Genomic DNA, 17,455 nt, shown 5'->3' on the forward strand with positions numbered 1-17,455 from the left:
AGAATTAATCTGTGATAAAAATAATTAGAACAGTTGTTGTCTCTTGATAAGGGACAGGGATTGCCTGGGAAGGGGGCAGGAGGGAACTTCCCACGGTGATGTAAAGGTTCTATACCTTCATAGGGGTGACGGTCACGTGAGCCTACCCATTTGTCAAACATAACAAAATAGTACACCTAAGGTATGTACATTTCAATGTATGTACACCCCCCTCCAAAAGAAAACCCCACACAGTGGAAATGGGTGGATGTGTGGGTGAAACATTCAGCCACTGTTAAAGCTGGGAGACCAGTATGGGCTTTTTAAATGCTGTTCTGTTTACTTTCCATGTATTTGACATTTTCCAAAATAAAAAGGCTAAAAATATATATCAGCGAAATGTACAATCAAAAATTTTATACCATGAATATGTATCTCTCAAGAAGCTTTTTCTGCATCTAGAAGACATTTATAAAAATGCATGGAGGTGCCCTGTGTCTGCACTTCATGTGGAGAATTTGAAACGGAGCTCATTATTTTCTCCAGCTCCCCTCACCCCACCCCCAGCAGGCCTCCCATCTAATGGGCCATCAGAGTGAATAGGATATGGTTTCTCAGCTACCACCAGCCCCCAAATTAATTCTCCCCAATCTCTCAAATATTTATTTCTAACAAACACTGGGGCAGATGGAGAAACCCGAGCTACTGCCTACACTGGAGAAAACAATTGATTTGACAGATCTCTCTTTATTCTCACTGCTCTCTCAAGATGGTGTTTTATAAGTTAATGAGAAAAGGAAAATTCACTTTTTTTATGTCCTGATTATTTCAATCTCATATTCAACTTCCTCATTTCTCAGGAATACAAAAAAGTATAAATTTTTAGATTAATAATATCCAGAGAATATGAATCAAAGTCAATGCTCAATTTCTCTACTACGGACTGACAAGGCTCAGTCACGTACCAGTCACTAAATATGCTGTATTAGTTTTCGAAGTTTTGCCTGTGACAAGTCCTATAGTTCTTCACATAACGTGTCCAAAGAATCAGAAGCGCCAGAGTCAAAGAATTAACTCAAGCTCCATAACAGCTATTTAAAGGTATATTAATACCTCCTAGGTCATAAGAGGATTATAAGTGCACTTGGGCGAAGAATCTTGACAGGATGTAATAAGTGGACTCAAGTATTGGCATCAATCAGTTCTCTATAGTCAGAATAGGATAAACACTGAAATTCGCTGAAACTAAAGATCTAAACTTCACAACCTCTACTTACAAATATTTCTACCTAACATTTATTTTTACATAGCCCCCACTACATTCCAGTGCAGAATTTCACAAGATAATGAAATAGCAAACACTCGGAAAGATCCCTGATGCCAGAATTTTTGTTTATTCATTTATTCATTCATTCACTCATTCAACAAATTTATCCATGCCTATGTGCACTAGATGCTTTTCTAGGTCCTCGAAATATATGGATAATTTAACGTAACAGTGAACAGAACCAAGTTCATGTCCTTATGGAGCTTATATTCTAGGGGGAGCCGAGGCAGGTTTACAGGAAGGGCTGAGGGTAGTAAGTGCCATGGAGAAGCAGTAATACAAAAGGGCATGCAGATTACTATCTAATAGAGCTGGTCAGGAAAGGCTTCTTTGTGTCAGTGACATTGAGCAAACCTGAAGAAAGTGAAGTTCCAGAATTCCAGGCAGAGAAAATGGCAAGTGCAAAGGCCCCATGCGGGAGCCCACTTGCAAAACGAAGACACAGGGAGCCAGTGTGGTGTGGATGTACTGGAGTGAGTCAGGGTCCAAGAAGTTAGAGATAGGAGAGGGAGGGGCACAGGGAGAAGCTAAGCCTCGATGGGCCATTTTCAGCGTCTGGGCATCTAGTGTGAAAGAGCAGGGCAGCCACCAGAGGACTGTGGGCAGGAATGATGGCAGAAATGATCCTATGGAATGTTTTTCAAAAGATCACTAGCTGTGAGAGAACAGACACTAAAGGAACAAAGGTTGAAACAGGAAGACCAGTTCAATCCAGGGATCACAATGTGCTCAGAGGAATATTTTAACTCGTTTGTTTGTTGGTTGTATTTCGTTATACGACACAATATTCCAGTAACTAAAATCACAATCAACTGAATTGCTCTCTTGTTTGCCACTGGCTTTGGGGAGTTCGTTTTTGAGGGAAAAGCAAGAGTCATAATCCGTTACTTTTCAGGCTCTAGTTTCATCTGCTAGACAGTGATTCCTTTATTTTGATTAATCTCATACATAAATAAGACAAAAACTGCGAGTTTCCCAAACAACCTTTTTCGAAAATATTTTCACAAATATCAGAAAACAAGTATTTTAATTTGCAGCTCAATACAAAAGGTGTCCTATGATTGCAGTTTTTCATAACCTGCATCACAACATACACCACAGTAGTCAAAAACCATTTAATTAATATTCCTGAAAGAAGATATATCAAAATAAAAATACACAGCAAACCACAGAATCCATCAACACTTTCTCAGAATTCTGTTTTGTCATTGGTTTCTGAAATTCCTCTCATAATGAAGACAGGTTCTCAATTGCTCTTGTATCTTTAATTTCCTTAAGTTTAGCAAACAGCGCATCTAACAACAGCCTCGCCCAAGCCATGTTGGTAGCACTTTCAGTTATAAAAGCTACCTAGGAAAACCATCATATACTGCATATCTTTCAGAACTTCTAACCACGCTTGAGTGTTATTAATTGGTTTAAGAGGGTGTCAGAAACACACGCTTTCCTGCACACTTGGTGATTTCATCCTCTGCTCAGAGCACTCTGATAAATTAAATCATCCTGTCATGGACCGCAGCTGCCATGCCTGAGTAGTGCTCTTTGATGATGAGAAAGCGGTACAAAATAAGAGGCTGATTCCACTCTTTGAAATCTCATTTTCAACATCTTGTATATTACCAGGCAGGATTTTAAAACAAAAACAAATGTTAAAATATAATTCACTTTGGTTTTGCAGGAAACTAAGCCCACTTGCCAAAAAAACCTGATGGCTTTTTTTTTTCTTTCTAAATAGCAGGCAGCCTCTATGGCAGGGAAGGGAACTGGGGTGGGGGTGGGGAGAGGTTATTAAAATGGATAGTCCAGCTTTCTCTTTACCGATGGAGCTTTAATGGGGGGGGGCGGGAACTGAGGGACTGTTACAACAGGCCACATAGTCTACAGTATATTTCCGCACCCTCACTGAATAGCGTCAAGAATCTGCCTCATTAAGTTCTACTAACAAGTAAGGAGATTCCCCTCTCTGGAAGCAGCCTTTGCTGTACTAAAATCACTACAGACTTTATCTTATCTGTCCACCTCTTCTTTTCCCTTTTCCTTCGATTACAAAACCTGTTCCATTTTATTTCATCTTATTATACTGAAGGAATTCTTGCAAACTGACTTAAACCCTTCCTGGGATAAGAAAAGCCAGAAATGAAAAATAAAATAAATCAAGATTTCTTTCTCCAGATCTAAATTTAAATAGAGCAGGCGGGGCGAGATGATGAAAAGGCGTGTGGGTGTCTATTGCAAGATTTTTCAGTCTCTAGGAAAGAAAAGGATAAAGAACAGAATACGAAAGGGATTTGAGGTGTGTGTGTGTGTGTGCGCGCGCGCGCGCGTGTGTCATTCTCAGGGCAGAGGGAAGAATTCAGGAAGAAGAAAGGGAAAAGAAAAAGATCGATCGAGGCAGTCACTCACCCCTACTCCTCCCGACTCCTCCCCACCCTACTGCAGTGCTCCGCGCTTCCCAGAAAGCTCACCACCCAGAGGGCAGTTTCCCGAAACCAGAGCATAGCCCGAGTCCTGGGCAGGCAGTCTGGGGAGATCGGGGAGACGGGAATGGGTAGAGACAAGCGATGGGAAGCGAGCTGGCTAAGGAAGGGGCGAGGAGGCCAGCGACGCCAGCCGAGATCCCCCGCGGTGATGGGAAGGCAGGGCCGGGCTGCCGGTACCTACCTGGAACAGTGACGGTGGAGGATGCCCCCGGCACCTCTGGCCTCTCCTCCTCAGCCTCCTCCCGCTGCCGTTGCTGCTGCTGCTGCTGCTGTTGCTGGATGAGGCTGAGGTCGGAGCGACTGAGCTCGGCTCGAGCGGCCGCGGGGACCAGCCGCGCCTTCAGCAGCACCGCGGCCAGGCCGAGCAGCAGGGTACAAGGGACGCGCCGGCTGAGCCTCGCCATGGCCGAGAGCCAGAGGGCCGCGGCGGCATATTGCGGGGCTCCCGGCGGCGGCGGACGCCCGGGCTGCGGGCTCCGGCAGCGCCCGCTCGCTCCCTCGCTCCCGCTCGCGCGCTCTGCCTCGCAAGCCCTCACCAGGAGGAGGAGGCCGGGTAGGCGGCGGAGGGGGAGGGGCGGCGGAGGCGGGGGAAGTTAGCATCCTGGCGCACGTGATGCGCAGGGCGGGGCGCGCCGGGAGCCCGGGGCCGCGGCTCAGCTGTCACCCGCGGCCGAGCTGCTCCGGGGCCACGGGCTCCGCGCAGTGCTGGGGCGCTGGGCCGGGTGGCGGCCTCCGAGGGTACATGACAAAGAAGAGCCTTTCCGGGCGCTGGTCGGCGTTTGGATCCTCCAGCCCTACGGAGACACCGAGAAATTTTGCAGAAATGTGAATAAAATTCTCACCACCTGACCCCAAAGTAGAGGAGAAGGTGGTGTATGGATTACTCTCCTAAAACACTTAACGCAGCGCCCACGGATCAATTAGTCGGGACCAATTAGCCATACGGGCTTTGCTGCATCACAGCCATGATTGATTAACAATTAAACCGCAGTTCTACCGATTTTAACTAAACTTCCTCTTTCTGCTCAAGTGGGAATTTCTTTATGTTCTCGAATATTCTTAATTACATTTTGTCTGATTGTAGCATACACTTTTCATTTGTTCAAAAAAACATTTCCTAAATGAGTACTAGGTGCTTACTATGTACTGGCATTTAGTCAGGGGCTTGAAATAAGCAAGATAAATCCCTGCGTTCTGGGAGCTCCTACCTGTTAGGGCAGAGAAATACATAAGCAAATTATCCAGTGTGGTGGTTGCCCTTGGAAACATACTACAACGTGCGAAGGTTGCACTGAATTTGGAAGAAATTATGTAGTGTATGGGAGCGCACTATGAAACACCAGGGGAGGCGGCCTGGCTTATAAATAGTTAAGAGTTCCACACATAGATGGTTGCCACCAGGTCGTCTAAAAACTGGAGCAGCGTGTGTGTGTGTGTTTGTGTGTGTGTGTGTGTGTGTGTGTGAAGCCCAGAGGTGTGTAATAGCACCCACCCTGTGCTTGGAAGTTGTGAGCAATGATTGTGACAGAGTGACAATATTTTAGATTGAAAAGGAGTATGAAAATGAGGTCATTAAAAAAAATAATAGCAGACATTTCTATAGAATTTACTGTATCCAGGCACTATTTAAGCACTTCATCTACATTAACTCCTGTAATAACTGCAGTGGCTACATAAGGAAATTGAAATTCAGGCTGCAGGTGATTATGAAGTAGTGAAAGAAATCAATCAGGGAAGGGACTTGGTACCAGTCCGCCTAGCAGGATCACTTTGCTATCAGTATGGAAGATGGATTACAGAAGGATAGATTGGAGGAGAGGAGGCCAATTTAGATGTGTTCCCCAAAGTGGTGAGGAGATGCTGAAGTCTTGTGACCCTGGAAAGGAGAGGAAAGTCATGGCAGATTCAGTATTTAAGGCTAGTATCAACAGACAGTTGATTGTTTGGGTGGGGAAGAGAGGAGAAAGACATCCAAATTGTCAGACTGAGATCTTGGGTGGCTACTAATGGCATCATGAAGATTAACTGGTTATATGGACGTTCAGAGTAGATGAGAGGCCATGCGTGTTCAGTTGTGGCCTCTTTGCTTTTGGAGTGCCTGTGGACACTCCGGACATCTCCTAGTATAATGCAAATGTGATCTGATGGTGACATCACATCATTTACCATCATAAGTTGATTTGGCTGATTGGATTGTCCCATTCCACACTCACCATTTTTTTTCTTTTTTAAAGATTTTATTTATTTATATGACAGAGAGAGAAAGAGGAGAGAGAGCACAAGCAGGAGGAGCGGCAGAGGGAGAGGGAGAAGCAGGCTCCCCACCAGCAAGGGAGCCCATCTCGGGGCTCGATCCCAGGGGCCCTGGGAACATGACAGAGCCACCCAGGCACCCCGTCACTCACCATTTTTCTGCGTGGTCCTCCCACTGTTTCCAACTTCCTGGAAAAAGAAAACCAAACTTCTCAGTAGTGGAAATTTATTCTTTGCTCAAGGGTATGAAAATAGTACCTATATAACCACAAAGAAAATAATATTAGTAATAATAATAAAAATAGGCATTTTATGTATGTAATCTCACTGTGTCCTTAGAGCAGTCCTACAAAAGAGCTTTCATTATCCTGTTTAGCAAATGGAAACACTGAGAATCAGAGAGGATATCTACTGTCTTGTCAAGGCTGAGCTAGTAATATGTGATTTCATCTTTCTACACCATTGAAAACTTTTACATAAGTTTGCATTGCTTTTTAGTAATTTTTAGACAAAAAGAACCATGTGAGCTATGTAAGTTTTGGAAAATAGATGCAAAAAGTGAGGCCCTTCACACTAAACACCATTGTTCCATCACAGCTTTGCCTTGCCTATGTGATCAGGAGCTACTGGGTGGGAGGCTGAATGCAGAGAGCCTTTATTAGCCTCATCAAGCTGTTTTTGTTGCATTTTCTTCCAAGTTACCTCCGCTCCTGGAGAGAGGAAAGGAGAAAATGGAAACAGCTCCAAAAACCTGACTGGCAGATCAGAAGGAAAGGAATGTGGCCAGGATTTCTATTATGTGCCTTATGGTGGCCAAGTCTTCTTTAATATGTTAGAAATTGACCTTTCAGGGGCAAAGCCACTGATTTCACGGCCCCAGTAGAGGGTGGACCTCAAATCCTTCAATACTATGGACTGTTTAAAGAAATAAGCTTTGTCTATCAAGATGGTTTTTAGATGATTTTTAAGTGCTTCATTACTCATATAGCTTATGCCTAATTTCTGTGCAATATACAAAAACTATATTATCTGATGCAACCAGGGCTAGTAATGAATAAAAAAATGTTGGTCAAGAGACACACACAAAAAAATCAATATATCTTAAGTATGTTTTAAACTGCTTATTTTACCTTAACATAAGCAAATGTACATTTATTTACCCATCTTCTGAGGTAGGACCAAGATTGTTTTTAAGTATCTAACCACATTTTAGGGTTTGAAGTCATAAACCACAATTATAATACACCTCTATTACTTGCAGTTTAAGTGGAAGGAATTCTTAAACACTCTTGACAAGCAATCTGAGTGCCAGATCTTTCTATTAAAAATTTTTCCCAAATTTTACAATTTTTCACCCATTTAGTATTAAACTTTGTTTTCATAGAAAAATACACTTTTTTCAAATTTATATTTCATTGATTCCTTAAAATACATAGAACTGGCAAAAACAAGTTTAGGAACAAACATAACTGACTTTTGGCACACACACAAACCAACTGGGGAGAGCCAAACCAAGCAAACATTCAGGAACGTGTATCCCGCTAACAGCGTGTGCATTACCTGTCAGTCAGTGTGTTTTACAAAGGAATGGAAGATGCCAGTGCCATCAGAAAGCAAAGTACACTACCATATATATATATATATAAATAAAATAATTCTTCCCTGCCTAATATCTACTGGTACCTCCCAATTTCTCTTAACATGAGGTCCATAATCTCTAAATAGACTTACAAAACCATTTATAATCTATCCTCCAATGACCCAGGCTCATCTTTTAATATTTGCCACATAAATACACACACACAGCACTCCAAAGAGGGAGAGAACCAGAGAGAGAGAGAAAAGGGATTTCTTTTATTACTTTGAACTAGACTTATTTGGGTTGCCCCTAGACTTTCACAAATTGACTTCCTCTGCCTGGAACTCTGCTCCCTCACCTCTTTTACTGGTAATCTTCCATAGAGCGTGAAGAGTTAGTTTAGATATTACTTCCTCCAGAATACACTTCCTGACACCCTTAGCTTTGATTAGGTGCCCCTACCATGAGCTTTCACATCACCTCATATTTCCCCTTTTCTAAATAATAGAACTTTATTATTTAAAATGGATACTAACTTGCCGTATCCTCATTAGTATATGTGAGGCTAGGGCAGGACACAGGACCAGGGCCATCGAGTTCCCAGCTCCATCTCCAGCTCCTACCCCAATGCTTAACACTGGTTGTGGATTGCTTGCTTAACCAAAACAATAAATCAATGTTAAGAGGCAAAACTGTTGGTTAATGGAAGAAGGCCCTGAAATCAGACTGCTCTGGTATCCACCACTCACAGATATGTGATTTACACAATATTCTAGGCCTAAATTTCCTCAGTTGTATAATGGGAGAAATAATAGAGCCTCAAAGAGGTAACAAAATGAAATCATATATAAAAATACTTAGTTTCTTGCTATAGAAACTGTTTAGTAAATGTCAGACACTACTTCTTTTGCTAATATTAGGTATGGTCTGTTTTATTTTTATATATTTTATAATGCATGTAAAATTTCATGTTATATGTAGTCAATTCTCATTTTACTCGGTAGTTATGTTCTATAAATTGACTGCAAATACTAAATTAACAACTGCTGAACCATAGTTCCCAAGAGGAATACAGAGTTAGGTTCCTGTGAGTCTCTGGTCACAACATTTTCATCAACTAATGAATGCATAACTTGTTTTATGTGTATTTCTGTTTAAAGACCCCTTATTTATTATGTGTTACTGGTTTGTTAACATTGAGCTCACAGCCAACAGTACTATAACTCACGCCTGAAAGAAGCTTATAGCACATATGTACTTTCTCTGTAAGGAACATCACAGCCTTCTTGGGCATAGGAACACAACAGAGCACTTCAGCACTATAATCAGCGGCCATTTGAAACAACAAAATAACCAAGGGAAAGTACGAAGCAGGAAAAAAAAAAAACTGGCACTAAGTAGAAGACCAAAGGGACACTTAATATGAGAGCTGAAAGAGGGAAGAGCATCACCTTGTTTGACTTTAGCTGGGAATGTGAATGTTGTGTAACTCAAATTTTTCCCTGCTCTGCACATTTCCATGAATAACTATGAAAGTACTGATTTGGGGGTTACAAATACATTTCAGCAAATAGGCTAATTCACAAATATGGAATCATGAATAATGAAAGCTACTGCCAATGTGTGTGTAATCTATATATAATACATTTCTTTTGATGTAAGTAAGAAAGATTGGATAAAAGAAATTATAGGGAAACCAAATAATTCTGGAAAAAAATCATGGATGCTCTCAAGAATTAAGAAAGAATCCATCCCTGCAGCCCCAGAATCCAGGCTTGCACTAGTGCAAGGCTAGCCCCCTGGGCATCAGGCTAGCACCTTCAGACTCAGCCTCCAGTTTAGCCCCTGTGGCCCCAAATTCCAGGCCTGCTCCAGTGCCAGCTGGCCAGTGTGGTCCCAGTCTAGGCCCACCACAACACTAGGCCAGCGCCCATGGACTCAGGCTCGAGTGGACCCAAGGTCCAGGACTGGCTCCTTGGACTCATACACCAGACTTCCCTCCACCAACATCCATCAACATCCACAAATCCATCATTGTGATACACCACATTAACAAAATAAAGGATAAAAATCATATGATCATCTCAATAGGTGCAGAAAAAATATTTGACAAAATTTAACACTCTTTCATGTTAAAAAAAACTCCCAATGAATAGATATTGAAGAAATATCTCTCAATATGATAAAGGCATATATGACAAGCCCACAGCTAACATCATACTCAATAGTGAAAGCTGAAAACTTTTCCTCCAAGATTAGGAACAAAACAAAGATGCCCGCTCTTACCACTTTTACTAAATACAGTACTGGAGGTTCTAGCCAAAGCAATTAGATAAGAAAAAGAAATAAAAACCATCCAAGCCAGAGAGGAAGAGTAAAATTGTTTGCAGGTGACATGACCTTATATATAGAAAATCCTGAAGACTCCATCAAAACTGTTAGAACTATTAAACAAATTTAGTAAAGTTGTAGGATACAAAATTAACATAAAAAAATCAGTTGCATATCTATACACTAATAACACACTATTCAAAAAAGAAATTAAGAAAACAATTCCACTTACAATAGCCTCAAAAACATAAGCAAAAAAATCTTAGGAATAAATTTAACCAAGGGGATGAAAGATCTGTACACTGAAAACTGTAAAACATTGGTGAAAGAAATTAAGACACAAAAATGATGGGTAGATATCCCTTGTTCATGAATGAAAAAATTAATATTGTTTAAATGTCCATACTCCCTATAGCCATCTATAGATTCAATACAAACCTATAAAAATTCTAGTGGCATTTTTCACAGAAATTGAAAAAATAATCCTATAATTCATATGGAACCCCAAAAGAATGTGAATTAGCCAAATCAATCTTGAGGAAAAAAAGTCTGGAGACATTATACTACCTTTCAAATTTTGCTGTGAAGCTGTAGTAGTCAGAACAGCATGGTACTGGTGTAAAAACAGACATTAGACAAGTGGAACAAAATGAGGAGCCTAGAAATAAATCCAAATATTTATGGTCAATTGATCTTTAACAAGTTGTCAAGAACACAAAATGGAGAAGGACAGTTTCTTCAATAGATGCTATTGGGAAAACCAGTTATCCACATACAGAATAATGAAATCAGACCTTATCTCACTCTATAAACAAAAAATCAACTCAGAATGGGTTAAAGATGGATCACCTGGGTGGCTTAGTCAATTAAGTGGCTGCCTTTGGTTCAGGTCATGATCTTGGGGTCCTGGGATTGAGCCCTGCATCAGTCTCCCTGCTCAGTGGGAAATATGTTTCTCCCTCTCCCTCTGTCCCTCCCTACCACTCATGTTCTCTCTCTCTCAAATAAATAAATAAAAAATAAATAAGTAAGTAAGTAAGTAAAAATCCAAAATGGGTTAAAGACTTAGCTGCACTACCTAAGAACTATAAAACTACTGGAAGAAAACAGAGGGGAAAACTTCTTGATATCACTCTTGTCAGTGATTTTTTGGACATGACACCAAAAGCACCAGCATTAGAAGCAAAAACCAAGTGAGACTACATCAAACCTAAAAGCCTCTGTAGAGCAAAGGAAACAATCACCAGCGTGAAGGGACAACCTATGGAATGGGAGAAAATATTTGTAAACCACACATCTTATAAAAGGTTACTATCCAAAATACACAAGGAATTTAAACAACTCAATAGCAAGAAAACAAATAATCCAATTTAAAAATGGGCAAATAAAATAGCCCAGAAATAGACCATGCAAAAATTGTCAATTAATTTATGACAGAGACAAGAATATACAATGGGGAAAGGACAGTCTCTTCGGTAAATGATGCTGAAAAAACTGAACAGTCATATGCAAAAGAATGAAACGTCTATTTGACACGAATACAAAAATTAACTCAAAATGGATTAAAGACATGAGGGACTACTGGTTGCCTCAGTTGGTGGAGCATGCGACTCTTGATCTCAGGGTTGTGATTTTGAGCCTCACGTTGGGTGTAGAGATTACTTAAAAATAAAATCTAAAAAAAAATGGATTGAGGACTTGAATATGTCTTAAAACTGTCAAATTCCTAGAAGAAAACATAGGCAATAAGCTCCTTGACACACACCTTGACAGTGAGTTTTTGGATCTGACTCCAAAAGCAAAGGCAACAAAACCAAAAATAAAAAAAGTATAAGTACATCAAACTAAAAAGCTTCTGCACAGCAAAGGAAACCACCAGCAAAATGAAAGGCAATCTATGGAATGGGAGAAAATATTTGCAAGTAATATATACAATAAGCAGTTAATATCCTAAATATATAAAGAACTCACACAAATCAATAGCAAACAAACAAACAATATGATAAAAAAGTGGGCAGAGGATCTGAATAGACATTTTCCAAAGAAGACATGCCAGTGGCCGACAGGTACATGAAAAGAGGCTCACCATCCCTAATCATCAGGGAAATGCCAATCAAAACCACAACGAAATCTCATCTCACACCTGTTAGAATGGCTATTACCAAAACAAGAAATAACAAGTGTTGGAGAAATAACAAGATATGGAAAAAAGGGAACCCTTGTGCACTGTTGATGGGGATGTAAATTGGTGCAGCCACTGTGGAAAACAGTAGGGAGTTTCCTCAAAAAATAAAAAATAACAATACCATACAATCCAGCAATTCTTCTTCTGGATATCCAAAGAAAATGAAAACACTAATTCAAAAAGATAACTGCACTTCTATGTTCTTTGTAGCATTTTTTTCCCAATAGCTAAGCTATGGAAACAACATAAGTGTTCTTCAGTGGATGAATGGACAAAGAAAATGTGTTACACACATACACAATGGAATACTATTTAGCCATAAAAAATAATGAAATCTTGCCATTAGTGACAACATGGATGGACCTTGAGGGTGTTATGCTAAATGAAATAAGTCAGATAGAGAAAGAAGTACCTTATGATCTCATTTATATGTGTAATTAAACAACAACAAACCAAGCTCATAGATACAGAGGATGGGTTGGTGGTTGCCAGAGGCAGGGGATGGAGGGTGGGAGAAACGTATGAAGAGGGTCAAAAGGTACAAACTTCCAGTTATAAAATAAATAAGTTATGGGAACATAATGTACAGCATGGTGACTATAGTGAAATACTGTATTGCATATTTAAAAGTTGCTAAAAGAGTAGATCTTAAAAGTCCTTTATATATATATATTTATAAAAATATATATAGTAACTATGCATGCTGACAGATGTTAACTAGACTTGGTGTGATGATCATTTTGCAATATATACAAATGTCCAATCATTATGTTGTACACCTGGAACTAATATAATGTTAAATGTCAATTATACCTTGATTTTTTTAAAAAAGCAAAAAAAAAAAAGAAAGTAAACCAAATTGACCTGCAGAATCAACACAATCATTCTCAGAATCTGAGATGACTTCTTTGTAAAAATTGACGAACTGATTCTAAAATTCACTTGGAGTTGCATGGGACCCCATGGAGGCACAACAGTCTTGAAAAATAAGAATCAAGTAAGCAGATAGGCTCACTGGCATCCCAGCTGGCTACTGCTCTGTAGAATGCATAGATTTGGCCACAGCTGAAATGAGTTTGCATAAAATTAATGGGAAACGTCTTCCAGGAGCCATACCTGCAAAACATTTTAAACTAAACTCTGCCACTTATGGGAAATAACCAGATAATAGCCCCGTGTACTTCCCTTTTCTGGGTAGGAGGCTGACTCCAGATGTGGATGGTGGTATGTTGTATGGTTGATTGTCAGCATCCACCCCTCCTGTTGGGGAGACAAGGTGGTCTTGGATCAGACAGGTATGTCTAAGGGTTTTGGTTTTATGGAATTCATGGATGAACTGCAACAGAAGCAAACCCAGCATGCCAGGGAACAGTGGGACTGGGGTCTAAACCAGTGCTTCTGAGCATGGCAATCACTAAAGTGAGCCATATGAAGCCAGTGGAATATAATCAGATGTGCATTTAGAGCTACTACCAGTGTTACCAGCAGTACCAGAACTGTGTCTAGTGGAGGTTTGACTAGAACACAGACAACAACAGCTATAGTTACTCCCCAAATGGCTGTCCCCGGAGCACAACACAGACATAGGAAGAAGCTGGAGATATGCACCCAATAACCCCAGGCCACAACTGGGTGTGGCTGAGGCCAACAGGGAGTTCATGGAGCAGAATGAGGAGCTGTATGAGCACTAATGGACTGTCACTGGTAGTCCCTGTACATTGTATCTTCAGAGAGCCCACCATGACATAGCCAGGACAAAAGACTAGCCAGAATAAATGATGTGAGGGAGAAGACAGAATCCTTTTGAAACAAATTATTGCAAGAAGAACTTTTACCTTTTTGGAAATATGATTTTTAAGATGTCAGTAATCAACTGTTCCTTAAATTATGACTATTCCTGCAATACTGCTGTCTTCATTAATAATGAACCATTTCATTTGAGTTTGAAAACCAAGGGACCAATTATTGAAGAGGGTTGAACAAGGTTGACATTTGTATTTCTTGGAACAAGAATCATTTATCCAGGTAGTGCAACCCACACTCCTGGGGATAAAGAGAGTTTAGAATTATTAACCAAAGTGGATCATATGATTTAAACAGTTACTAATGCTCAGGTTCAGAAGGCTTCTCAGGTGACAGACATGTAAGCCATTAAGATTACAGTCAGAAAACTGTATTATCTGCCATATGTCAAAGAGTGGGCAATTTCATCTGTGGCATTTCAGGTAACCATCTATGTACAAGCCCTCCAACCCCACTCTTGTGTATCTTGACCTTAATTATATAAATTCATTAAGTAAGTATAAATTAAAAAAGAGAACTCAGGAAACCAGGACTTTATGATTTGGAAAATTCTCAACATATCCAGATTGCAAAAGATGCCAAAATTAAGAGATTCACTGTCAAGTTTGCTGTACAGAGAACACAGAGACTACACAAACTTTTGCTAATATCTCAAAATTTTCTTTGAAGAGGTTAAATGTGTGACTCGATCTCCTCAAACATCTCAAAAGAAGCCAAAAATAGAAACAAGATTATTTAGGAAAGATCTGTGGAGTAGCGTCTGGGTGATGGAATGAATCTTCTTGACGTACACAGGAGATCCACTAGGTTCCTGAAAATTTTATATCAGCAGAAGCACTGTCGGCTTTGTCTAAAAGGGATAAAGTACAAAATGAAAAAGGCTATTGGGCCCACAAAGTGTTCCCAGTGGAAATAAGCTGATAATAATACTCAACTGTAAACTTGTGCTACATTTCATGGTGGGGGCTGGGGGTGTGGGAGGTGGTAAAGGACAACTCAAATGGTGGAGCTGTGAGACACAATTATCCACAGACTTTGAAACCAAATGGGGTTTTCTCAGCTGGATTTCGAAGTTGCTTGGGACCAGTAACTTCTTTTTTTCCTTCTACTTCTTTTCCTTTTTTTGAACCAGAATGTCTATAATTGTTACATGCCTGCCCCACCATGGTATGTTGGGAACAGATAACTTTGTTTCTTTGGTTTCACAGGTCTACATATAGAGAGAAATTGTATCCCAGGATGCATCCTAACCCAGGCCTTACTCATACCTAATTTAGATGATTTAGATGATGAGATTCGGGACATTCAAACTAATGAGATTAAGGAGGGCTTTGTGACTTTGAGTTGATGCTGTAATGGTTTGACTTTTGGGGACTTTGGCATGGTTTAATGTATTTTGTACATGAGACTGAAGTGAATCTTTGAGGGCCAGAGGTGGACTGTGGTGGAGATAATGCAGCAACCCCCTCCCCCCAGAAAAAAGATGTCTATGACCTAATCCCTGGATTCTGTAAATATATTACCCTTCATGGCAAAAGGACTACACAGTAATTTAAAACTAATTTATTATCTAGGCTATGATAAAACAATGAGGCTCATCCAATGACCAAACCTGAATGGATCTAGGAGAGGATGTGGAGTGGGTAAGGTGAAGAACTGGATTTAGAAAATTAGAGGTGAGAAGAAGAGACCATCTCTGTATGGTGGGCAAACCACACTCTCAGGTCTGTTAATTGAACCACTGCTCCACCACAGCTGCTTTAGAGTTCCCTTGGGAGGCTAGAGCTGTCCAATGGGAATAAGGTGAAATTAGTTACCACTATGTCATCTCTGTTCCTTGGGGATCACTGAGTACCTGTGGGATGATTGTGGGAAGACCCTTGAGGTTCAATTTGTGCTAGTAATTTAATACCACATAGTGGTGAAATGCTTGGCTTTGGTTTAGTAGTCAAGGTTCAAGTCAAAGTCAACGCTGGTATTACTAAGAAGTAGGAAATTCACTTATTCTTTAATAAAGTCTTCCCTTTCATTTCCTCACTAAATTATACTGAGAAATTCAAAATCATTCACTCTCTGCCAGTTAGGTGATAATATCTCTGAATTTTGACGGTGATTATGTCACTTATAATCTCAAGAACAATTTTCACTGCACTGTTCAAAGATGAGAAAATTTATAAGACACCAACTTTCTTCTCTTCCATGGGAAATTTACCATGTATCTTACACAAGATCAAGAATAATTCCTATTACTCAGGTGGAGAGCATAATTCTCCAAATTAAGTACTACTAATATATATCATTTAGTACTTTTTGTGAATAACCTTGTAGTCTTAATTAATATTCTGAATACAAAATTGGCTAAAAAGTAATCCCTAAAGATTCCATTTTGACACTCTAATATCTGAAAAATGGTATAGAAGAACTTTGAGATTAATTACTTTGAACAAATTAGGTCTTTTTTTAATAACATGAAGGTAAGTTACTGTGTAAAGTTCAAGTTCAAAATCTAAATGCTCCTTTTATTAAAACACCACCAATTTATATATTTGTTACTTTTCAGGAAATAGGGCTGACAAGGAAAGTGAACCAGGGTGCAAAAGGAAATCACACCATGTAACTCTAGGCAATTCAAAACAGTTCAGAAAGTGAATAAAAATATTACTTGGAAACGTATTGATGTTGCACCAACTAATATTCAGGCATCCCAGCCTATCCATTAGATAGTAAATCTATTTTATAAAGGGTCACTAGTAATCTAGGCAGTCTTGCACAGCAGAAAGCACACGGGACTAGGAATTTGAATATATAAGCTTTAGTTCCAATCCTGCTAGTAAGAATTTGGACAAGAAATGAACTCTGGGCATCATTACCAGTATGTAGGGCTGAGGTAAATCCTTTCTAACTTGTGGTTTTTAGCTGTTAGACCATGATGCACATAGATGGTGTTTTTTGTGATTGTCTTGTTTAGGGTTCACTGAGCTTCCACAACTGTACAGTTGCTACATTTTACCATATTTGGCAACTTTTTGGGTTCAAGTTAGTCTCCCCCATTTTCTTTCTCCTAACTCCTTTTGTTTTACACCTAGATTGACCCAGAGTCACTGAGGCTGTTTATTTTGTAATCCACACCACTAACAAACCCCTGCTTCACCCCCATGTGGTGCTTCAGTTTAGGTGAATTCTATTGCTCTCTAAATTCACTGATTCTTCCTTCTTTGCCTACTTTTAATCCCCCTCCAATGAATTTCTGATTTCAGGTACTGCATTTTTTAGTCCTAGAATTTCCGCAGTCTTTTATTAATTTCCAATCTCTTCTGAAATGTCCATAATTTTCATGTTTTTCTAGTTTTTAACATATTTATCATTGTTACTTAAAGTCCCATCTGCTAAATTGTTTGTGGGTCTGTTTCTATTGACTCTTTTTTTTTCCCTTCAAACTATGGGTAGCATTTTTTCTTCCCATTCACACACACACACACACACACAGACACACACACATGACATTGTGGATGGAACAT

The 17,455-nt window shown here is 39.9% G+C and overlaps 1 protein-coding gene and 1 pseudogene across 1 annotated transcript in view; one reads left to right on the forward strand and one right to left on the reverse strand.

Annotated features, from left to right (window-relative positions):
* The window catches only part of FAM171B (family with sequence similarity 171 member B), a 59,162-nt gene extending 54,972 nt beyond the window's left edge, over positions 1–4,190 (reverse strand). The window contains exon 1 of the mRNA XM_028124672.2: positions 3,968–4,190. Coding sequence (XP_027980473.1) covers positions 3,968–4,190 — 223 coding nt within the window. The remainder of the gene's footprint in view (positions 1–3,967) is intronic.
* A 209-nt stretch (positions 4,191–4,399) lies between these two features.
* On the forward strand, positions 4,400–13,878 carry LOC114225092 (tRNA selenocysteine 1-associated protein 1 pseudogene; annotated as a pseudogene).
* Positions 13,879–17,455: the final 3,577 nt, after the last annotated feature.

This window comes from Eumetopias jubatus, unplaced genomic scaffold (genome assembly GCF_037043125.1).
Source record: "Eumetopias jubatus isolate StellerSeaLion01/CBP00866 unplaced genomic scaffold, mEumJub1_p1.0 scaffold_3, whole genome shotgun sequence".
Taxonomy (NCBI): domain Eukaryota; kingdom Metazoa; phylum Chordata; class Mammalia; order Carnivora; family Otariidae; genus Eumetopias; species Eumetopias jubatus.